At 40.9% G+C, this 26,065-nt stretch overlaps 1 protein-coding gene across 1 annotated transcript; it reads right to left on the reverse strand.

Moving 5' to 3' along the window:
* Nucleotides 1-24,165, reverse strand: LOC128372731 (protein FAM53B-like). Its single transcript, XM_053332877.1, has 5 exons — nt 24,022-24,165; nt 13,461-13,742; nt 9,854-9,908; nt 7,262-8,139; nt 1-392 (listed from the first exon to the last, which is right to left on the reverse strand). Exons 2-5 carry the CDS (start codon nt 13,539-13,541, stop codon nt 39-41), a joined length of 1,368 nt encoding a protein of 455 aa, XP_053188852.1. The 5' UTR covers nt 13,542-13,742; nt 24,022-24,165; the 3' UTR covers nt 1-38.
* Between the last annotated feature and the right edge of the window lie 1,900 nt (nt 24,166-26,065).

Genomic DNA, 26,065 nt, shown 5'->3' on the forward strand with positions numbered 1-26,065 from the left:
CAGTCCAGACACAGTCTTTTAAAATCTCCTATAAATGTTCAGTTTCTTTCAATCTGGTCAAGATCCAGCTCGCCTCCCAGCTGGAAAATGTCCCTCTGTGTTCCACAATCACCCTTCCAGAGGGTGCGTTTACCGCACACATCACCTACAGGAGACCCGGGCCGTGAGTCCACGCTACAAGTTGAGTCGCTATCCAGTTCCTCATAGGAGGAATCCTCTTCCTCCTCGTCTGCGGTCACTTCCTGCCGTGACTCCAGTCCCAGATCGGGCACAGCAGTGAAGTCTGAATCCGGTTGGCCGGTAGTCTCAAAGGAGGGAAGAGGCATTCTTGATGGGCAGCCATCAGTGGATGAGAATCCAGGGCAGCTCAAGCTCTGAAAAGTCTGAAGTTTCTGTATAGGAGACACAAAGTATATGTTTTATACACCTTAGAAGATCATATTCACATTCTAGGTTCACACTAACGAGGCTATAAAAGTAGGTAGGCAATTCAAGCTCAGGGTTTTCCAGACTGTCAGTTTGGGATTGGGTTTCAGTTTGGGCAGTCAAAAGCTGGCCTTCCCTTTCACTGGCATATAAGCATGTAAACACGCAAAACACACAAGTACACCCACAGGCTGTTGAAGAATGTATACAGACTCCTAAACCTCCTGAGATGAGTTCCAAACCACAAAAAGGCATTTTGTTGCTCTCTGTGCTCGTGTCATTTTTATGACTGTGAAACACACGTCACGATAGGGAACCCAACACTGTGTAGTGGAGAACATTTCTTGTTAAGCCATTGTTATTTGCAGTTGTTACGTTGTTTTGTAGTTGTGTGCTTTTGGAGGAGTCAGTGTTTGTGCGGCTACATGTGCTTGGGGTCTCAACACTTGACCTTGAATAGGTTTCATTTACAGAGAAGTCCTATCCTGATTCGCTTTTATACTCTCTTTCCAACCTGAATTCCTCTCTGCAACAAAGAAAGGCAGTCGTGCGGCGCATTGAAAGGGTTAATGATCTCTGGAGTGCCCCAGCAGCAGATGTTGGAGGCATGGAAGTGAATAGAGATGAGGTTTTCTCTATAGAGCCTCAGCTTACATGACAGACACCTCTAATGTTCCCTAGCATGTGTTAGGACATTGCTTTTCCTGTTACAATGAACTGGGAGTCTCCCTTTCTTAAGTCTCACTTTTGTAGGCTTGCTTCTTTTTTCTGGCCTGATTTAGGACAGTCCAAAAGAAAACTACAGCACAGGATTTGGGCTGTCCGAGTTAAAGATTTGCTATAATTTGCTAGATTCATTTCACATGTAGGCTGCTCAAATGTAGGATCCAGCAACCGTGTTAGTTAATCATGTGAGGGGTGGGAGGCCTTTCTGTAGTTACCCCACTGGAGTGGAAAAGGGGATTTCTGAGACCTTGCTTTCTCTGTTCAACCCCTGGTATTACCCCACTACTAATTATCAGGAGGAGGAGACGAAAGGAAGAGAGGAAGGAGGGGGAGAGGCAGTTTCTCTGCAATATGCTTTCTATAAAAACTACACAGGCTGACTGGGATTAGGGTGGGCGTGGTGGAAGGTCAGGGGAGCAGGGATAGATTTCTGCCCCTGTACCCAGCTTTGTCTGGGGTTTATTATTTTTTACTTGAGCATACCCCCACCCAGATGGAGTATTGCCGTACACACACACACAGACACACAAACTATAAACTCAGCATTCATGCTGTCATGTCTCACATGATCCACTACCATTGGGTAGGTTACTTTCTTTATCTAGTAATTTACAGACTAACCAGCAAACAAGTTATTTTCCTTAAAAGTTGTACGCCAGTGATTCAGTATTGCACCTCCATAAAGCTGGGGGACTCTCAATAAAATGTTTGAAGATTTTTGAAAGAATGGTAAAAATGAAAGCAAAATAGTCTGAGACAACCTGGTTTGTAGTCAATAGTGTTAGTAAAATGGATCCTACATTTCCCATAACTAGTGTAGTGCCCATTCAGAATGGGTCTATTCAGAATGGGATGATTGCTTGGTATCTGGCCACTACTTCAAAAACATAGAAAACATAATACTATTTTGAGGTGTGAAATAACAACATGAAAGAAACTCAAATTCTCTTTTACACAGATGTTATGAATAATAAGTACTCCAACTGGGAATACACATTTGAATACACAGTTTTTTATAATGTCAAGCAAAATATGGGCTGCATTTTAAAATAAACGTGTCTCCTAAAATAAAAGTGTATCAAACAAATTGTTCCCTTAGATCAATCTTATTTACTGAGCCTTCAGAGTTTGCTCAGAAGATTGGTGCTTTGTCTGTAGTATTACTTCACAATTGCTAGAGTCTCAGGACATACACACATACATATAGACACAGACAGAGATTCCTTCCTTTTGTAGATAGATGCAATTGGATAATTTAAATCCTCCCTGCCATCTAACCCTGCCTTCTTTCAAACCCCACATGGCCTGTCTGAAATGGAGGCTCTCTGTTTAAAAAAATAAAAAAAAAATAGATGACATCATCAGGGTAATTTTGTAAAGTTCCTCCAGAGCCACAGGGCATCAAGGCAACTCAACTGAACTTTATGTGCAAAATAGGTGGAGTGCTTCTTTCAGATTTAAGCTCTGGTTGATTTGGATCAGTGTACTTTAATAATACAGGTAAAATAAATCTGTTCAAAAAGACAAATGAAGGGAGCAAACACGCCTTGAGTGGCTACTATGTCAGAAATGAAAAATGAAAAAAGTCTTTTAAAAGACAGTCAACAATGTCATCCAGCACAATGATATTAAACTCATGATTAAATGTTGTCCTGTCGACGTGAACTGTTTTCTGTCTTATGCATCACATCCAGGACAAGGATGCAGCATTTCCTGAGAATGTTGTATAAGTACATTTTATGGGAAAGGCGGACCCTGCGAGCAACAATGAAACAAAGAGACAATGACAGAATGCAAATTCATAGCAAGATTATAAAATGCTGACACTAAATAGTATCATAAATGAGGAATATGACCATTTATATTATAAATATAATAAAAAATAAAAACGTTTTCCTTTTTAATTCTTACTCACATCCATAAAATAAAACACCATTGTATACATATTAAAGTATGCTGGTAAACATTATGAGTACTTCCCAACCATGTTCAACATAATCAGAACTTCCACTGTAAAATAGTTGTATGGTATCAAGAGGCAGCTGCGGTGGGAGGAGTGCAAACACAAACCAAGAGGTTAGACAAATATCCTCCTGATAATTACAGCAAACAATAAACAACACCCAGCTAAATACTATGGCAGAGGTCATAATGTACACATGACCATAACACACACATAAGCACAGAGAGAAGTGAACTCATTAACAAAAGAAAAATACACACAGGTCCTCAACTATGTACTTTATGTAGATATGCAAAGAACAAGTATTTTTCTTTGGATTAGTTAAATGGTGAAATGAGGTCAGTTAAACAACATCCAAAGACACACTGCTCTGAGGAAGACAGGCAAACAAATCTCTAACAGTAAAACAAAAGAGAGGGCAGAGGTGCAAGGGAAGAAGGGAACATTTAACTCATTCCTGACAGCCAGACTGCATACTTGCACACTTCTGCATCAATTATCTGTGGTGTTGTCTGTCTGTGTGTAAACCAACACCCCTGCTTTCGTCTGTGTATTTGTCTTATAGTCGCTGTACCGCAGACAGAATGCATGACAGATTCGAGCAAATGGCTGTAAGTGAGACCACAAAAGATATATATGTTGAAATAGCAAAGGTTTATCATGCAGAGGTAAAACAGATGACTGCACGCTGTTGTTCGGCAATGCTTTAACACAGAGAGAACCTCTGGGACAAGTCCCAACATGTCATTACACACAGCGAGCATCGCACTCAAGACGCCCACCTAGCTAGGTGTTCCCACAAGCCTGTGGGGCTTGCCGCTCAGCTATGATCACCATGCCTGCCATCCCAGGAATGGAGTGAGATGGAGAGAGGAGGGGAAGAGCAGACCAGCTCGAACATAAGCCAGCGAGAAGATATTAATAGAGGGGAGTTCGTCTGCCAGCTTCCCTGCAGAATTAATACCCCTTTTCTTCCCCCTGCTATTTCTCTCCTGAATACACAGGCACTCGCACGCATATACACATTCAAGCATTCGGTCAACACGCCTCCTTTTACCACCTCTATTGGCAAAGATAGCTAGTAATTTTTCTGTAAGCCCAATCTGAAGTTTCCAAGTGGGGCTAGAAAGACCACACAGACATAAAACAATCTGAATACCACTGACAGTTTCCTCAAAAGCAAAGTGTGAGCTGTGTCAACAATTATGCATTAAGTGACCTAGAATCAAGAGATAACATTCCCAGTCTGACAGCTCACCACACCCACTATTCCTCGGAAAAAACAATGAAGGGCCAAAGTGGGAGGGCAATCAGGGATAAAAACAAGGCAACTGACAGAGGAGTGAACTGACATACACAGCCAACAGGGAGGATATCCAAAGAATTTCGGGGATGGTCAAACGTAAATCCCTACGGTAGTCGAGCTATAACCGATTAGCATGACATGCATCCACAGAATTCACACCCGCCTTCATTGACATGGCTAAGGAATCTAGAGGCCAGATTACACCATGTTCCACTGACAACACCAGGGACTTGTTACGTGTTGACCCTCCACGACCCCTGAAACTCCAGCAGATTGTACAACAATCTGGTGAATGAGGACAGTCCGTCGAATTAAAAGAATGAACATCTCCATACGCTGATGACAGACGCTCCTCCAGGTGCAAATAAATGGCATTGGGCAATTGCAAAGTTTGGTGTGACGAATATGCACTTTTGTTTTCCATTACTTGGACTTTAGACCGTATTACTCATCCCCACGCCTATAAAATAGAGGAAGTGTGTTGATATTGTGTGTAGGTGTGAGAAGTAGTAACAACTGTTGATTTACACTTAAGGCAGGACCAATTGGGAATCCTTTTTAACCTCAGAGTGAGAGTGAGAGGGATAAAGACCCACCCACATCCTAGTAAGCAGTAGGAGAAAGTGTGTGTCTGCATGCGTGCGTGTGTGTGCGTGTGTGTGTGGCCAGAGAAAAACAGAAAGAGGGTCACTTAAATCACACACACTGTCAGCAGTCAGCACACACAAAGTGTCTGCACAAGAAGAAGCTGAAGTAAAACTCAAACCAAGTACCAGAAACGTGATATGATTCTGACTCTTTAACTGCAGGTACAATGCCTCTTGCAAATCACTGCAAGTAAGAAATCCCCTAAAGACGCAGTAAAATCTTATCTATTCCTAACCCTGACAGTCATTTTCATGTTGTTCCTTCTTTAGAACAGGCACAGGTTGTAACCAGCCCAATGATTCTACATAATCACTTCCTTTTCCAGACAGTCTGCCAGCTACTAGCTCTCCTAAGGCTCTTGACAAGACAAACCACATCATTAAACTATAAGGCAGGTACGCGAGTCTTCACCGTGCTTCTGGGCATTTCAGGTTATTTAATTTGGCATAACATAGTATAACACTGCTTTTTTTGTTTCCTGGAAACATGCTCACCTGTACACATACACACACACACACACACACAGAGGCTGAGAGATGTTAACAGTGATGACACAGGGAAAAGAGAAGTAAGAGAGTTCATGTGTTTGTTCTAAATAGTACTGTGTGTACTGTGTTACTGCTTGCTTTCCTCACTCCAGGCACGAAAGAGAGTGAGAAAGTAAACACGGCAGTCGATCGAATGACCCATCCAACCCGCACGACCTGCCTCCTTTCAACACTGCTGAGTGCATGCAATCATGCAGGTAGGTTCAAAGATAAAAGAAAAAAGAGAGACATGAGAAACAATGCCTCTACCTTTTAATCCCTGAGAAATCTAAGACAGAATAGCCTCCAATCTGCTGCCGGGTTGCATTCCTGCACCCAGAGGTAACGTAAAACTGACTCTGCCAGTGTGTGTGTGTGTATCTGTGTGAATATGTGTGATCCAACGTGCTTGATTTTCCCTGCTTAACGGCTGGCATGACTAGAGGAAACATGCTCACTAGGCTCCATTACCAAAGCCTTGTTGATCCAACTCTGGCTAGGTCCTGAGGGTGACTGACTGGGAACACAAACCTTTGGGAAAAGGAAGGGAGGGTACAGGGATAAAATTGATGGTTTTTTCTATTAAGAGAAACAGGAAATGACAATGTTTCCGTGAAGATTTTAGCATATTGTAAGGAGGATACAGGACATAGTCTATAATCAGAGTTCTGAGTCACTGCATTGCATACAAGCACAAGTTAGTTCAATTATCAGTGGCTGCCATTGGTGGTAATACCAGTGGCAGCTTCTATGTAGAATTTAAAGATCATTCAAACATAACCGAGCAAGATATGATGCAAGAATCAGGTCGAGATCTCTCTGGTCTCCATTAAAACATCAGAGCACTGCCAAGTATCAAAACAGCACGTATCGTTAAAATACTTCTTCAGTTCTATTTTGGGTTTGGGTTTGTCCAGGGGTCATTTATAATCACTGGCTGATCCACCGCTTCCTCTGACCTTACATAAGAACAAACAAGCTCTTGTAGTAGGGCAAGAAATCTGTGCATCCAAATGTCCCCACTATTAATCACCTTTGCTGGTAGTAGACAGAGGGAACAAGAAAGGGATGAAGCATTACAGGGTATGAACATAAGTCAAAGCAAATGAACAGCAAGGGGGTCCAACCTTTGGTTAGGCTGTTTACCCAACAGAGTAAATGAAATGCTAACCGGAGCCGGGCTTGCTAGAGCGTGGTGCTAGGCAGCGTGACCGAACATGAGGAATGCCTCTTTAGTAAGCACCACTCCCTGAGCTGCAGGGAGGGAGGCCTGAGATCACTTAGTCCTGAAGCCTCGGACCGACGACCCAGAAAAATTAATTCAGCTTGATTTAATCCAGCCCCTGATCAGATTCAGGGAGAGACTGGCCAAGTTATGTTCAGAGATCTCTTGAACTTCCCCATGGTCCAAGAACAAAAAGGCATTTGTCTGTGTGGTAAGTCTGTTTGGTTCGGGATTTAACTAAATGCAATCTAGGACATTTTGCAGCATTAAAGCAAGATTAGGAATAAGATGATGCTGATTTATGCTTAATCAGCAAACTAAAGTGATACTAAACACTGTGAAATTTGTCAAATTATAGTAATGCGTATTGAAGAGAATGTGTATGTGTGTGTGGGTGAGCTTGTCTGTGTCTCAACATGTGTTCTACATTTCCATCTAACCTGTGTCATCTTTGCCAAGTCCAGGGAGGGCCGCTGCTCCTGGGCGTCCTCTGGCCTCCTGCGCTTCATAGCAATCTTTTTGTCGTTTAGAACGCAGGGCTGGGACCTGCTCCGGGACAGACACCCAGTGCCCCCAGCTCTCTGGCCAGCTCGCCTCCCCAGTTCTGGGGTGGAGTCTGGAGAGCTGGCCTCTGATGCCTCCTCCCTCTGGAGCTCAGGCAAGCTGATCTGCTCATGGGAGAGGGAGAGAGGTCTGAGGAAGTGGTGATGTCGGGAGTGGTGATGTTGCACAGAAGGAGAGGTAGGGGAGATTGGAGAAGCAGTGAATTGAGGGTGGAGAGGCAGTCGCTGGTTGAAGAATGGCAGGTCAAGGGCTCCATCTGTGGGGATGCTGGAGCGCGAGGGCAAACTGAAGCTGGAGCTACGCTGCATGGAGGGGAAATGGCCACCAGGAAAACCACCTCCACCTCGGACACTCCCCCCGCTCAAGCACCGTCGTTTCTCCACTGTCGTCCACACACGGGAGCCTTGGGGCCTCCAAGATGAGTGGAAACCACTGAATTCATCAGAGAACGACAGGGAGCGACACTGGCGTTTGCTGGGGGGCGCTGCAGGAGCTTGGCTGGTGGCTGTAGTGGTGAAGTGTGCAGTGGTGGGCGTGGTGAGAGAGTGCAGGTTGGTCACACTGCCATCACAGAGGTTGAGATCTCTTATCAGACTGGTGATTGCTGTTGTACTACCCGGCTCCTTGACCCAGAGCCTGTTCCCCGGTTCAGGCATCACATCCCACAAGTTCTCTAGACTGGCACCACCAGACTGGTGGGGAGCCCTCTGCTGAATGGCACAGCTTCGCCCCAGGTCCAGCCACCTATCTGCTTCTGCAACATACAAAACACATTCCCACACTCATTCACCTTTGTATGAGATGTATTTAAATGTCTCTGTGCAACAGGTAATAATAAGAAAAAGATTATAATGAACATATTGCCATCTTTAAAGGACGACAATCATTTCTGCACGGAAGTTGTAAAAAGATACATGTAGTATTTAATGATACAGACACAAAGACACAAACAGAACCAAGCCTAAGGCAAGAGGTAATGACTGCTATGAGACAAGCTGTTTGGAGAAAAAAAGAGAGATTACTGTCTCCTAAGTGCAGTAGGGAGGTATTTAACTAAGAAGAAACTGAACATACACTTAAAGTAATTTAAGGAAGCTACACACACTTAAGCACAAAAAAAACAGGAAATCATGGGCTTTTTTGCATCTCTACAAAAAAAATAGTCATCTAGCTTGAGCCAAAGAGGAGATAAAACTGCAGCTGCTCATGTGTTACTGTAACAGAAAGCTGAAAAACAAAAATACAAACCAAAGAAATCATATTGTGCTGGCATGGTGGCATTTAAAAACTGGCCTATAATCCTCAATGCATTTTAAAACATCAATGTCTTGTGAAACTGAAGAATTTGGAAGTGATAATGATGATATACTTTGGTTTAGTGGCCAACTGTATGACTCCAGAAAACAAACAAGCAAACAAGGTTACATGTTCTGCCACATACCTAAACATTTAAAACCTGAACCTGCAAGAATGCTGATTAAAAAAAAAAAAAAAAGCGAAAAAAATATTGCTGTATAAGAATCAGCCAGTGAGACTGTTGGAAAATCACTCCCATTAGTCAAGTGTTTAGCAGGACATGCTTTGGAAAGCAGGTTTCCTTGCCAGCCGTCTCACCAGCTGCACAAAGGAGTCTATCACACAGCTGTGGGTGATAATACACCTACAGCAAAGTGCTGTAGTGGCAGTTGAGAATCTATTGAAGCTTTTGGCAAAAAAGACCCCACTGGAGATCCAAATCCTGTCCATTTGGATTCCTGTATGTAATTTTGGCATGGAAATCATTGTTTTGGGCGGATAAACAATGTGCGGGGGATACAGTGACGACCTGACAGGAATGTAACGAAAACAACTCGACAAAGGGAGAAAGAGATGAACTTCAAAAGGCCATCCTTTGAAAGCAAGAGACAAAGTGCTGATTGAACTAACAAGAGATCCTAGACAATGTTAACGTCAACACGAACAGTGGAAACAGTAAGCCGTGCTCCTCCCTGTGACGTCACCACATCTACCCCCCAAAAGAAATAGAGGACAGTGAGTAATAGGCTTTTATTTAAAGATGCGTGTCTTTTAACACAAGGGGTAATTACTGCAACTCCAACAGAGCAAAAGGGAAATTGTTGACATAGGCAACAGCATATTCAATTACAGTTACCTCCCATGAGAGTGCTGTGCAACGTTGTGTGGAGGCAGGTGCACCCTGATCATGAAAGGGGGATGAGTGACAGGCGGAGAAAGTGAGAAGCGAGAGAGAGAAGTGCGACAGAGGGGTTAACAAAGAGACAGTTATAGTAGTAGGGGATAGCTGACCTTGATAGTTCAGTTATCAAGGAATTAAAAGTAATACATATACAGTAATACATTATGCTATCGTATTTGTAAAATTATATTCAAACCTGAACCACATCACTGTCCAGATCTTGAGCGAAAGCAGACGGCCAAGAAAACATACACAAAAGGAGATAACTCACCCACAGTTCCACAGGAGAGGAGGGTGGTTCCTCTGCTCATGGTGTGGAGCTCACGCTGCAGTGAAGCAAACAGAGACAGACAGTTAGGAGACACAAAATTAAACAAAAAATGAGGAACAAAAGTCCAACATGTTTGTTTTCAAATCCACAATCAAATGAGAAGATCCATATCAATTTCCTCTCTGCGTGTTTAGTGTCCCTGTGGGTCCACCACATACACATGCAGTAGTGGAAAGTAACCACATTTACTCACATTCTGCACTGAAGTAACAGTTCTAAGAAACTTGCACTGGAGTTGAGTATTTCCATTTTATAAATCCACCACATGCTATAATTACCAGTTACCAGATTAAAAACCTATAATGAGCATATAAAATATAGAGCTGCAATGATTAGTCGATTATTAGCCAACTATTAAATTATTCACAAACTATTTTGATCATCAATTAATCATTTGATTAATTTGTTAAGAAAAAAAAAGTCTAATTCTCCGATTCCAGTTCCTAAAAAAAAATAGTGTGACAGGAAACTGAATATCTTCGCTTTGTGCAACATTGTGGACTATACAAGACATTTGAGAACAACAGTTTGGACTTTAGGTTTCAGACATTTGATAGACCAAACAAGTAATTGGTTAATCAAGCAAAGAATCAGCAGATTAATCGATAATGAAAATAATCATTAGTTGCAGCCCTACTATAATATGAATCATTGATGTTCCGTCAGTTAACCATGAACATATGCAGATTAACCAAGTTCAGCTGCTTCCATCTCAACCACATACAACTTTGAAATGCTTAATTAAAAAGGTGCTTCAATTTATATTGTGTTCATTAATAGTCACCCTAGTCCCTTCAGCTACACGTAGCTTTATATCCTTTATCAGCTCATTGTTTCGATTTTACATCACGCAACTTAACTGTTTTAGCGTTCACACAAGACTTCAAATAAATGCTAATGTCGCTCTGTGCTAACACTCTTACCACTGTGCTAACAATCTTACCAAAAATAGGCACTGCACTAATCTACTTATAAAAAACACCTCTGTCTATACGGTATTGCTACTTTAACTAAACTACTATTTCTATCAACACACACATCTACTTTTTATTAAGAACAAAGGTTCTTGAAGGAAATAAAACAGTCTACACATGCCTATCTTCTAGTCAAACACCTATCCTCTCGCACAGCTCATTTCTTACAACTGGGTGGTGGCTGTCTGCACAAAGGACAAAAGGAAAACAGCATGATACATTGCTCTGACTCACCATGAGGTTATTACCACAACAGATAAAAAAGTGTTTTCTTTAATACAAGATATCCGATACAAAAAAAAAAAAGTTATTGTGTTGCAAGATGAATACATGAAACCAATAAGATCCTCATTTAAACACGGTTGACTGATAATAAGTATGATATCAAGTAAGTTGTTCAAAGCCTTTATACATTGACATAAATTACAGCCAAAATCTGCAATAGTGTACAAGAGATGATAAGACATGGACCTAATTTTAGGCTTTCAAAGTCATTTGCGTGGTCTGTTGGCCTGCATGATAAAAAGAGATCAGTGGTTCCGGGACTCGTGAGATTGAGGGAGTGTTTGAGGGAGATTTTATAGACACAAAATGTATAGGCAGGGTGATAACAGCAGGACGGAGTAAAAGCTTTGATGAGTAACAATTTCTCACAACCCTTCTGCTCTGTTGTCCTGTGTGAGATTTTAGAGCTGAGATAAAAACATAAAACAGGCTCTTTACCTTTAGAATGAATAGGTGAGATAACTGAGAGCAGGGTGTATTTGAACAAGCGAAGGAGTGACAGGAGTGACCTCACAGATATGCAGCACACTACCACATTGCATGTCATTAAAAAGTTGCTTGTTGCTACACGTAGGAGCAGGGGGTGAAATTAAGTGTTACAGTATAACCAACATTTTTGGAAACACAGTCAAATAAGAGGGTATATCAATTTCATCAACACAGACATACAGTTTGATGACAAATTAAAAGGATTTGTTTGGCATTGATTGTACAAGTCTCTCTAACTCAACTGGATGAATGAGCAGCATTCTTCCAAAAGATATCCCCACATTTGGTGTTTTAATGATGGCAGTGGACAGTGCCATATTACATGTTAACCCAAAACATCCACAGGGGTTCAAGGCCACATCAGACCACCCTCAAACCATTTAATAACCCTGTATAAAATTATCTGCAATTGTTCTCCATTCATTTATTCATTTTTTCCCAAAAATTTGACACCCATGTATAGGTCCTTAGCTTGTTTAGCCTATATTGTTACAAAGACTAGAAGCAGGAGAAATATCTAATGCTTATTAGCATACACTAGAAGATTTGAAAAAGACTTTAAATACATTTTTAAAGACTAAAGACTGACACCCGCTCAAATCGAAAGACAATGTGTCATAATTTTGCGCAGACTGGGGATCGTGCAGGGTCAAGGGCAGCTAGATTCCATTTGAGATTATTTCCTGCTCCTGGTGGAAATTCACTGAGAAAGAAAAAAACTGTCGAACAATGGAGCAGAAACAGAAAGAGCTTTTGGCCTCAGCTGTTCTTGAATTAGCAGTGGTTTGTTCCGAAAAAAACAGCCCAAAAAAAAGGGGAAGACGCAGCAGAATGTGGACACAATCCAAGTTGAGAGAATGGGGACAGCAAGGATATATGTCTGACTGAGAGCACACCTATTGGCTGTTGACAATGTTCAGGTCATTGAACTTTACTATTTACATGAGCCAAGACATAAAATAATATTAAACATGTTTGATTTTACTGGAATGTGAAAGACGTGAAAAAGACAGTCCAGACTGAGTTTTAATGTCACTTTACTCCAAACGATCAAGACGAAAAGAGCGTGCCACAACTCTAACAACTGATTTATTCTAATTTTGTAAATTTTGTCTGCAACAGTGAAATCGCTCGAAAAGTCTTTTTGTATAACTTGTGTAAGCAGGCTACTCCAAAACAGTTCAATTTAATGTTTTTTGTAAACGTAATTTAACTATGTTTAATGTAGTGGTTAGCAAAATGCAATGTGTAAGTTAATTCCCTCTTTAACTACAACATTTTTCTGTACAAATGTTAAACACACAACATAAAAGCTGTAAAATACTAGCTTTGGAGTTGGTACAGTGTGTTCTTTTCAAAAGTTTTGACTGAGCCAAGTTAGGCTAGCTATTTGCCTTTGCTTTCAATTTTTCTGCTAAGCTTGGCTAAACGCATCCAGGAACTGTTGGTGTTGGTAATGAACGCATAAAGATTAAGTAGATATGGATCTTCTCATGTAGCTGGGTAAGAGCCAATAAAGTGAAAATATTCATTTCCTTGTAACATTAATGACAGCTTTAGATAGCTAAAGATAAATATACTGCCATTATGAACAGGCTAATAAATTCTGGTCTGACGTGCTTACTCTAATTATGCGAGTATACGTGACTACAGGTGTCATCTGTGGCATGTAGCCATGTGCTTATTTAATATAATCATTGACCTATTTATTTGCTGACTAATGTGAACCATTGCACAACCTTAACTGGTTTACAACTGGTTTGCTTTGTGTGAAACTCAAAATGGTGCCTTTCTCTCACCAGCCGTCTTTCGATGTTATTGGACCTTACATCATTGACACCCTTCTTCTTTTCCAGTGTTTTTGAGGAAATGATCACCATGGTAACGTGCAGCTCTGCTCCAGTCTGTTGGGGTGCAGGAGAAGGCTATGGGCAGCCATCTTAGATGAGGGTGGAGAGCAGATAGTGCATTTGGGCAAAAGAGACGACCTGTTGGTGACCTCCCATCTGCAGAGCAGCCCTCGAGTGCTGATGATGGTGGTGTTGGAGGTGGGAGGGATTCTCTCACACTTTAGCTGATCCCTGTTTGGCAGAAAGAGAGGGAAAAATACATAAATACTCATTTAAATACGGACACTCATCATATTCTTCTGAAGTGTATATTTAGAACTTGGTGGTATCTCATCACAACAGAGCACCACTATAAAGATATTTTCCACACATACAAAAGTTGCAGGAGAAAAGATTCCAGCTCCTGGGTGTGTCTGGCTGTCAGACAACATGGGCAAAGAGATGGGCCTAAACGCAGCCCAGCTTTGAGTGTAGCCTAAAGGAGCGGCAGGCAAATAGCTGCCAGTGAGCCAAGTCCAACCCTCAAAATAAAATATTTGTTTTTCACAGGATTTCACTTTGATAACTCATCAAAGTCATCTTAATTTTTTTCAGGAACTTATTGAAGACAGCAATCTAAATAAAAAGTCTAATGTCAATGCCATAAATCTGATACTGCTCCTATGTGAGGCATGCACACTGCAGCCACGGTGCCCTGTTCTGCGCCAGGCTGTTTGAACAGCGTACAGTGTTTTGATATCTAATAATGTCTCAAAGTTTACAGATGAGTAATAGATAAATAATGTAATGCACTTCATTTGCCAATAACGAATACTCCATGAATTCAAACAAGGTTCAAATTCCACAGTCAAATAACAGTTCACAAACAGGTGACAGTCAAACGGTGTGATGACATTTTTCACAGGAATACTTTCATTCAACCACCTATGAAGCAAGCCACTCTTGGTCATTCTTTGCTAGATGGCTTGAAAGGTCAATTTGATTCTTAAATGATAGAAATAAAAAAACATATTGAAATTCATACAGGCTTGAACTTGTTGGCCTCCAGTAAACAATTCTGAAAAAAAAAAATGACCCATGATAGAATCCAACTTGCTGCTCCCCAGCCTAAAAGCAATGGTTCACACTGACTTGCATTTTGCTATTCGGCGTTGAAACACCCTGACACTTACGGTAACTTAAACCACACAGTTCTCCATATAGCTACGCACCCATAAAGCTACTGTCTTTGTAAACAAAACATGCTGACATATGCAATTGCTTCCTTGTGAACATAATCCACACTGGACATACGGTAATCTAAATGCAGTGGAACAGAGAGAAACATTTTGCTAATCCTGGAAAAGACATCAGTCAGACATCACGTGACTACAGATGTGGTTAAGAAACATGAATAGAAAAGGAACATATATGGAACTGTGGTTGCTTCATCAACTGCCTGCACCCGCAGATGGCTAAGCACAGACAGAAGCTCCTACAGTAAACACAAACTCTTAAAAATGCTTGGAGGGAGTTATATTTAAAAGGCAGCAGGTCCATAAGCTTTGTTTTGTGATAAACATGTCTCACCATGTCTGCTCCACTCAGCCTTTTCATTGCACGGGAAAGATCTAGGTGAATCACAGACAAGTTCGGTTATGCTTTCTTTTATTCTTCGTCTGAGGAAAGAAAAGCAGGAATAGCTGCAGTGACCTTGAGGTTGAGCTTCTCTCCTTCATTAGCCAACCACCAAACACACTGACAGCATCCAATTAGAGAGTAGCAGCATGGTTCAGATCCCCCAATCAACTGTTGGCTAATGACAGCTTTCTGCTGTGGAGCAACACATGAGGCTAATGGATCTTCCAGGCCTATTATGTTATCCTGCCTGTGTAACATGTGGTTTTATGTTAAGTAAGGGTTGTTACACTTATATAACATGCTTTAGAGGAGGTTGCAAGTGTGCACTGAGTAGTTAAGGTCTTTTGTGGGACAATAACCTGTGCATGTAGATCAAGACATCATAGAAGAAAAGATGCACATGAAGCAATTTTGTACCAGACTGATCATGTCTTTTTACCTCTCTATGTCATTTCTACCCCTTCCCTTTTCTCCAGCCCCATGACTATGACAACTATAAATGTTTCATGTAGGCCAGCCCCAAACCAACAGCTAGCATATGACTCCCATTATCTCCATTTATCCTGGAGAGTCAGTGGAGCACAACTGGGCCTCTGCAGGCAAGAGGCGCTGGTACTGGTGTTGGGAGTCCGAGGAGAAGGGAATGTTCTTCTTGATCAGTTTTGCAGATGACTTTACTGATTAGGCCTGACACAGAGTACGGGCGAGGCTAGTAGCAGGGTTTATGTGAGTGTGTGTGTGCATTGGACAGAATGGGAGTTGAGGAGCGTGACGGTCATGTGTAAAAGTGTGCTGTTTGACTGATGTAGTTAGGAAGTGTGACGTGTTCAACGGGGACCAGAACAGCAACTCGACAGAGTGAATTTAGAGTGTACATGTGTATGTGTACATGCATGTCTGTATATGCTAACCTCCATTGGGTGTGTATGTGTGTGTGGTGACTGGCAAGTGGGGTCATGGGAGAGGGCAGAACGAGTGCGAATTCAACCCCCAAGCCTTGCTTACTTAATGAACCGACTCCACATGATGAGGAAACCAGGGCTTAATGGAGAGAACTGTAGAGCACTTGTGTGAAACGTCTACTGATCACTTCAGATACTTATTGCTCAAAGTGAGTCTCCTTGTGGGTTACATCTTACTGTTTGCACTATTATTGTTTGACTTGCTGTCAGAAACTCCAGGGAGAAATCAGAGATCAGTTAGCAGGACAAGTTCCACCTACAAGATTGAGTGTGAGAGTGAGAGACCCTTATCTGTGTTGATCATGGATAGTGATCAAACTGGATAGTGGATAGTAAAGTCAAACTGTGTGACGGATTTGAACGGTGCTTTTTCTAATGTTACTTAATTATGTGGTGTTAGGGGAACTCCATTGATTTTGCATATGTGTAGTACAAGGCCTTTTGTGGCTCCACAGGAAGCTGCAAGGAGTCTGATAAATTACTTCAAGTAATGTCACTTGTGGTGATGTCGCTTTGAAAAACAAGCTTGAAAATGAAAAAAGTTGTGTGTGTGTGTGGGGGGGGGGCCTCTGTAGTCTGATCCTTCTCTCTGATTGAGGCTTGTGGCTGGAGACTACATTAGTCGCTACTAGCATGATACATCCAAGTCTCTTTATACATCCATGCTGAGTCTCAAATAAAACTAAGTGGCTGGTGATGTGCATTGTTGCTAACGAAGAATGTGCGTACAAACAAAAATGGTGTTATCTGGGGTTCTACTGCATCGATTTTGACACTACAAGGAGTGCCTTAAATGATGCTGTGACTCACACTCTGGCTAATACCTAACGTGATACTCAAACATTTAAACAAGGCTTTGTAGATATTCAAGGAAGTACTGCCTGCAACTGGATGGGCTACTGCTCTCCTCACATTTAATTACAAGACATGACATTTTCAGGACATGTTTTTCCAGTTTGAAAGTAAGAGTACAGCTGAGTGAGAAGTGATCAGGAGCAAGAACAGCTCATGTATTTGTTGTACATCCCACGCATAACAACGCCTGTCCCAAACGAATGTCTATGAGCACTGTGAAACAAGAAGTAGTGATGCAAAATGTTTTATCTAGGTTCATGTAGTTAAATTTGACCTCCATAGTGGACTCAAATTGAATGGTAATTTTAGTTAGATTTGTGTACCCTGGGGTGCAGACAGCAGCTCTTGGCTCACAATAGCCAATGACTCAGGAGGGCACTAGAAAGGGCAGCTAAGATAATATGGCTCTTTGCCCAGGCTGTGATTTGTACAGGCAGATGAATAGAAGCCTATTTGGGGCCCCCTGAAGTTCTGTGACGGGGTGTTTGGTGTCCATCACCAATTGGCTCTGCTTACTGCATACTTGTGCGGAGCGCGTCTGGTGTCAAGACTTTGATCGGTGGCTGCAGCTGAGAAAAAACATCTTGTTTCATAGTGATAAAATGCTCAGGACCAAACAAAATACTGCAAGTGGAAAGCAAGTGAAAATCCTTGTGCATGTCAGATTCTTAATTTAAAAAAAGATGTTCTGATAACTAAAAACAGTTTTCTTTACTCAGACAGGCATTGCTACAACATATTTTATGCTGCAGGAAACTGGATGTTGACATCAGTTTTACAAGGTGGCTATGGCTTTTGAGACAGAATTAAAGCATCAGAAAGTAAAGTTTTGCAAAGCAATGTTTTTGTAGCGTGGGTGAAAAAAATGTAAGAGCCATTACGTTGTGAAAGTCTGCGGTGTGGATTGTTAATTCAGGGTGAACACCCAGCCACCCTACTCTCCTATACTGAGGCCGAGGTCGTAAAAATGGTCTTAGGAAGGTCAAGACATACCATTGAATCCTCTGGCCATCACCGTAGTACCCAATAGCAGGGGAACACTGGCCAAAAACAACACCATCACACCACTAGATCTTCAGAAGTGCATAAACAATGAAGTGCTCATTCAGTCAAACTTTATGCAATGACAGTAGTCAGGTTCTGGCTTCCTTTCGCAGATTCCCCTGAATGTTTCTCTAACGACAGCGACTGTGAACCCTTCTTAATGAGCAAATTAAAAAGATCATTCACTTGATTTTTACTGTTAAAAATAGGTGTGGTTACCTATAACAACAACAACACTGCAATTAACCATAACTCAAAAGAACTTCAATCACTCTGTCTCAAGAACGAACCTGAAAGTCCAGTTAATACTGCCACTCTTCACAACGTTTAGTTGGCACAGAGGCGTGCTGGCATAACATGCATATGCAAGCACACTTCCCTTTGGGGTTCTGCTTCCCTTGTGGTCACATGTCACTGCTGAATTGGGTGTGGAGTGCACTGACTTCATTACCAAATACACGAAGAGAGAAAACTTCACATATAAAGCCTTATGGGCCACGCCTGCTTTCAAAAAAAGAAATAGCACAGTGAACTAGTGCAACAAATATGACATTCCACCATGATTTCATGCTAACATTACACTAGCCCCACTGTTTCATTATATGTAATGGGTTTAAGATAGTTTTCATGTCTTCCATTGTTACATTTATCGCCAGAGAGCAGGTAACTACTGTATAAGTAGTGTCAAATCATCCAGTCTCACCACTAAACACTGAAGTGAAATCAGTTTAGTAAGATTTCACAGGTCTCTCTTACTTCATAAAACAGTTGCTAAGTAGTGCAGTGTTACTAGGAATTCGATGGGTAGCCATGGCAACCAAACACAAAACAGAGGATAACAGTGACAACTTGTGATGTGAATAAGGCAAACATCACCCAGCCAGTAAAGAATAATAACCAGCAGCTCATCATTTCTTTACCAGTGAATGTGCTCGTTATAGGAAGTGAGACTACTGAACGTGGTCTTTTTACCAAGTTACTGCATGGTGGTGACATGCAACCTGCAAACATAGTACAGCTCCTCTGTGCAGTCTGAAACTTATTTTAGGTCAACCCCCATGTCGCAGACCAGGACTTAGTTAACTGAAATCTTAAGAAGCTTGACAGGCGTAGGATCAGGTGTTTCAGTTTGAGAAAAGGAAGGTATGGGGCCTCTTGCCCCCTGGAGTGACCCTCACATGCCATGACTCTCCATACATCAGGTACCCCACTAATTACACTACCCCCTCCTATCAATCCTTGCCTTTCCGCCTGTGGTTTCTTCCATTATCCATGAGAGCCTGTTCTGTTCTGTGCACACTAACCACAGCCTTAATCCATCAGGGATACATTACATGGGAGCCTCCAGCACTGGCTAACAATCCCCTGCAATTGCTCAGCACTATGGAGGGGCCCCCCACTCCTATGTTGTGTAAGCAAGTGATGTTATACAGATTGTCACTAGCAATCAAAAACCGATAAAGTGATATTGCGACAGTAAAGTAACCCTATGTTCACATTTTTTGGGGTGTACTATGGGTGAGAGAGAGAGTTGACAGTTTGTATGGGTGGGAGAATGTCAGAAAGAAAACTGAGCAGCATTCCATCGCTCCATTCATTCATTCATGAGGGGGCTCAACTCACCATATGGACCCTTTTGACTGCTCAGTATCGTGTGTAACAGGGGTGTTTAAAAAAAAAGATAGATGAATGGTGATACACTGATTTTAGAAAGCATATTGAGTCAGGAAAGGTGTACCCTCAGACTGCGCTAGAGGATGAAAGAGTTGACAAGAAGTTGATGTAAACATCAGTTTTAACTTGTGCTTTCCTGTAATGTTTTCATGAATTTTATTATTAGTTAAACTAGTCAGTTTATTTTTTTTACAGTTTACATTTAGAGTCAGTAATTTTTATTTCATCAAATATTAATAGTGAGCAGCATGTGTGATTTGATCAACTCTGCTGAAATACTAAAGCACATTTGATCAGTGTATAGTAATGGTCCATATTCTGGAGAGTAGGAAAGCAGAAACAGCACAGACCTTTTTTTACTATCCACCTTGCTGCAAGTTGAAGTATTGTTGATTATGCCACTTATTAAACATTGGCTTCAACTTCGCTATTCTAAATACTTCTTAGATGTCAATCTGCATGATCCTAAACTCTGATCTTTGGCAGTAAATCAGCTGATCTGCTGCCAGTAATCTAATTGGTTGCAAATCTAGCTGCTTGCTTGTTTATAGTCTTGAGGGTTGTTTGGGATGACCTGCAGGTGTATGTAAAACATGCTGACAAGCTCAAACCCAACTAGAGAAAATCGATTACAACATACTGTGAAAGCCTACAGCCTTGGGTTATGACACATGATGTCGCCATGATAATTGACCTTCTTTGTGCAAGCAGGATTGTCTGGATTGACTGGCTCTGTTCTCAAGCCCCTGCTTGCACAAAAAACCCACCTTTAGAGGATGTAACACACTAAGTTTCAGGTTTGTATGAGGAAAATCCATTGTGGTTAACTGTAGAAATGCAATATCATGCAGGCAAAGTGCAATGCCTAAGATTTTTCTGTGGAAAACAGGCTCTAAAAATACATCAAATTAAGCTGTCTGTGTCCAAACTAACGACAGCTTTCATTTCTCTTTTTTCTACAAATGCATTTGGGGGGTTGCTTAAAAATACTTCATCTACAGAGAAGTTGTCTACAGAAAGCATGATTCAGTCAGGAGCTATGTGATGGCTGACATTTAGAGAGGAAGCCAATCCAAAGTAACTGAGGAAAATAAACGGAAGAATGCAAACCACTGTCATTCATAACACAAGACAAAACATGAGGTCATCTTGACAATAGGTTTTGCAGTAGAGCAGAGGTTACACGGACACACAACCCTTTTGCATAAAATACGTTAATAACATCAGACACCAGATATAAAAACTAAATTAAATAACAAATTGACTAACAAACCTATGAAAGTGGGGTGCTTCCTCTTTTTTCAGATGTAGACGTCTAAGACCCCAAGGATAGAGAGTTGCTCATTTGAGAGTCAAAAAGCAACACTTGAAACAACTTCTTTTTTGAACTCCTCGCTATCACTACATTGAAACACCACAGTGGGACATGTTAATGGGAGCATTCCTATTGCATCCCAGAATGCTTTTCATCTCTAAGTAGAGTCTGGTGCTTGTCTTGGGGGTTGGGGGAGTGCTTCTCTGGTGTATGTGAGAATGCCCCTTTTCTTTTCTTTTCTTGTCAGCTGCAGGTCTTTGGCTCTGGGGGCGTCGAGACGCCAGACTTACAAATCTATCATGTTAATGAGGAAGGAATATACACAATGAGAAATAACAACACTCAAACAAATATACTATCAAAGTGAAATAACCATGGCATTTGTTTTCCACACCCTGAAGCCAAGTGGTATGAGTTTCAGTGTTTCTGTAGCAGCAGTAGTTATGACTGCAGGTCACAGAGAAGAAAGGGAAGCTTCTGAAATGAATAGAGAGTAGCATGGAGCCACAGACAGGCATGGCTAACAATCCTTTTCTGGTCGTTTTTGCATAATGCCTCGGGCCAGAGAACAAGTGAAAGAAAGAGAGCAACAGTATTAGAGGGATAGAAAGACGAACTACATATTAACAGTGAAAAACAGGAAAAAGGTGAGACTGAAATACATAGAAAAACTAAAAAATTGAGAGAAACTAACAGAGGCAGCATGTGTGTCAGTGTGTGGACTGAGTGAGAGTTGTACACACAGACAGAGAATGGAGCAGTGGCTTGCTCAGCACACAGGCACACAGCTGCCCTCTGACAGAATGGAGCTCTAATAGGGCCTTTTGCCTGGAACACAAAGACGTTGCAAATGCGTGCGTCTTAAGTACACACTGGAGCACAGAGCGAAACCCACCAGCCTTAATTACTTCCATAAATTATGGCTATAGCATGTCCAAAACAAGTCTACAGACTAGCAATGCCAAGTACAACTGCAGTGCATCGAGTTATGCTGTACTAAAAACGATAAAACCATTAAAACCATAAAATGAGTAACTGAGGTTGTCCTTCCTCTTTAGTCAGATATAGAGCTTGTCTACGAAACCGCTTGAGTACAAATATATCAAAAAAGTCAGAGTGCTTGTTTATTAATCAGTAATCAGATATTTCCTGATTTAAAATCATCATTTAGGTCATTTTTGAGAGTATTTATTCAAAGTTTTTGTGTGTTTAGTTTTGTGTCAAGGCAGCATTTAACACAGACGCATTTGGGTCATTTTGCTGAAGAAAATAAGCTTTTGCAGAAAACATGTTCATATTCTTCAAATAAAAAAGGAATCAATTAAAACCATATTTAAACTCAGGTGCCATATTGGAACCTCTATAGAAACATTTCAACCCAGCCCTTGTCAGATAAAATGAAAAGGTATGATCAAACTAATCTGCACATTTACATTATATAATTTGATGAATAAAACCAGCAGTGGTTTATTTTAGAAATCAAAGCAAGGTTTAGTCATCATAGTCTTCCCATATGAAAAATATGCTCAGAACAGGTTTCATCTGAAGCTATAACCAGTATTTGTGAAGAACCCTTATCAACATCTCCTTTGTAATTAGACACTTGAGCTGACATGCGATTGAAATCTTCGCCCCGACTCTCTGCTGCACTTCCACCCTGAACTTCAACTACACCTTGCATTTACGAGAATGTTTATTTTCTGAACAAGATTCTTGAGACAGCTACTGACATTTCCTGTTTTAGGCCATCTAAGTGAGTCAAGGACAACAAAGTGCTACAGTGCCAGTAAGAAACATTTCCAAGTATTTTCCTATTATGGTACCCTGATACCAAACCAGTTCTTCATGGCATTCTGTTTATGGCGTCCACAAAGATAAAGCGACTGTCATGCAATATTAGAGAGGGCAAAACATGTGACTTCCCACAAAAAGAAAGAAAACAACACCGACAAATAAGCAGTTTTAGTGCACTGCTGTCCCTGAATTTTTGGCTTTCATTTTGAACTAACAGGGCAATAAAGTGGTTGCAAAATAAGCATGACCTCTGTCCTGTGATTAAGACACATTACCATGAATGCATCCACAAGTGAATAGATTTTTTTAAGAGTGTTGACTATTCACTTCATATTAAAATATTTTTCCATATGTAAGTTCTTGCCAGTATTTTTCATTGTACTCAGTTTCTTAAGTGTGTAATAACATATACATTTACTATATATGGTCACATCTTAAAAAGCAGACGATAACAAAGTGTATATCTTAATTTGACTCTAAGGGGACTCTCATATATTTGCTCTAGAAATTGAGGAAGAACATTTCATAGCCATTCGTAATGTTAACCTCTTCACCAAAACAAAAAAAAAGAAAAAAAAAACACCTCAACTGATAAACTATGCTCAGAAAAACAGAATTTGGAAATTAAAGATGATTATCTCAAAAGGAAACAAAACCAAAATGTGTGGTGGTGGAGATAGGTGAAAGATATGCAACCAGGCCTCATGACTCAGAGCTATAATGTCTCTCTCAATAGATTGTGGTGAAGAAGCGTGTGTGTGTCAATGTAAGCTGCAAATGAACCACACTGCTTTTACAGCTATAGGCAGTGTATTTGACAGAAACTTGATTATTACCACACGGCTGATAGATGGAGGGGAGTTTGCTGTATGTGCACCCCCCCTAACAGGTTGGTCTGGTGCTCACTTGTAAACTCCACAGCAGCTGATTTAGCCCCTGCAAACTAAACTGAAGCTACTAACGTGATATCCACAAAAAAGCTGCAACTTTTTGTGGCAGTTCTGGTTTATTGGGTGCAGAGCATGAATGAAGAAGCAACTGCAATTTATCAACACAAAATTACACAACTTCTGTTTTCTGATTTATGGCCCCAAACTAACCTAACACTGTTGTCATGTAATGTTTCAGTATCACAGACAAAACCCAGCACGAGCAGACAAAGTCAACTTCAGAGCGGAGTATAAAGAAGAAGCAGATGATGATGATGATGATACATGCCCTAACGCAGTAAGAGAGAATCAACTACCTGGCCAGCAGAGGCTCTCTCGAAGTTAGGTCATCTTCAACAAGAGGAGAGAGGCGAAGCGAAGCCACAAAAAGTTTCTCGCAGTTGCAGCCGCCAGTTCAGCGTTGCCGGCGCTAGACTGAGCAGGACTGCGAGCAGCTGAGAGCTCGCTGCTGCTTTCAGCTTTCAGCGTTGATTGTAACAATATCCGCTCAGAGATGAACCACAGCGAAGAAGGGGAGGCGAGGAGAAAGGTGAACGGCTGGAAAACGTGTTGATCAACGGGAATGCAACTTATTATACAACACAATACAACTGCTGCGAATAGTAGTTAAATACAACAAAACTCCAGTGTTCGATTACACAAGGCTTAAATATATATTTACAGCGAACACCCCCACCGCCCCTGCCGATTTGGTACGTCCCGCTACGATCGCCCTCCTTCAGGCATTTACAATCACATGTGCTACTTTGTGTTACGATGCTTTTCATTGACGTTAATGAGGCAAATAGGTGTTGAATTCACAGCACTATTGGAAGAAGTTGTCAGATCCTTTTACTAAAGTATACCAATACAACAATGTAAAAATACTCCATTACAAGTAAAAGTACTGCATGAACAATCCTACTAGTAAAAGTAGAAGTATTAAGAGAAAATATAATTAAACTAGGCTATTAAAGTAGTAGCACTCATTTCCTCTCTCTGACTGATTTTATACATCATTAGATTATTAAAACTGAGGCATCTGTGTGTAAGCGGCATGTTACTGTTGTAGCTACTGGAGGTTGGGCTAGTTTAAACTACTTTATATACATTTAGCGAAAGTCCAATGGTTCCCAAGCTAGGGGTTGGGCCCCTCCAAAGGGTCACTAGATAAATCTGAGAGAGTTGTGATAAATGCAAGAAAAAACAAAGTTCTGATACACAAATCTTCTCTCAACTATTGGAATATTGTGTAATCTTAGTGAAATATTGGATAATTAAAACATTTATTGACATGAAACCATGTAACAATGTGACCCAGACAGCACAGTGCTTTTCGTAAGATATCAACAATGTTGGAAACCACTGGTTGAATCTTAGTGCACTGTATTTACAAGCTTATTATATTATCAATTAAATAAATGTAGTGGAGAAAAGAGTACAATATTTCCCTCTAAAATGTAGTGGAGTGGAAGTACACAGTAGCATAAAATGGAAATACTCAAGCAAACCTCAAAACAGTACTTCAGTACTTCAGTAAATGTACTTAAGTTACTTTCTACCACTACTTCACAGTATTACAATGAAAGCAGAATTTACAATAAAGTTATTATTATGCATTTAGGTTGTTCACTTCAGTGTTGTAATAAGGCTAAACCAAACACCCAGACATTTACAGAAAATCTTGATTGATTAAACTATAACTGTGATTAATATTCAGACGTATATATTTCACTGTAATGTAAGCATGGTAATCATTACTCAAAAGGCGGAGTGTGAAAAGTTCTGAAATGCCTTGAAAGATGAATCTTTCCCACTTCCACATTGGATCTCCTGCCATGGAAAACTTCACTGCTACACGGGTGCAGTAATTCAATCAATCCACGAAAATCCTATTAAGAGACCTTCAAACATGTTTCCAGGGAGATGGAGTGAAAAAACATAAATATTTGCAGTATCACACTTGAGAGGTTAAAATGAAAGCGTGGTATTCATGCTGGTAGGGCAGCCAGTGGGCTATGGCATTGAGTCTAAAACCTTATAGGTTAACATTATGAGTGGAATAAAAGTGTAGCTTCAAACGAGTGCCAACCCAGAAGCTGTGAAAGAGCTGACTGCGGTAAATACACTGTACAGCTCAGTTGAAACCAGCAAGAGCCAAAGTTTTATGATTTATTTTACTTTATGGTGGATGGTAGTGAAATACTTGTAAAGATTGCAGAAAAGAAAGTCTTCCAACTTCCCTTTTCCATATAACAGATGAATGGGAGTGTCAGGAAGATAATTGCCACAACTGTAATTACCTGTAAACTGATTCTTGTAAATTACTCATCAGGAGTTCAACTTCACTAAGAGTATTTT

Source organism: Scomber japonicus, chromosome 14, assembly GCF_027409825.1.
Source record: "Scomber japonicus isolate fScoJap1 chromosome 14, fScoJap1.pri, whole genome shotgun sequence".
In the NCBI taxonomy this organism is placed as follows: Eukaryota; Metazoa; Chordata; class Actinopteri; order Scombriformes; family Scombridae; genus Scomber; species Scomber japonicus.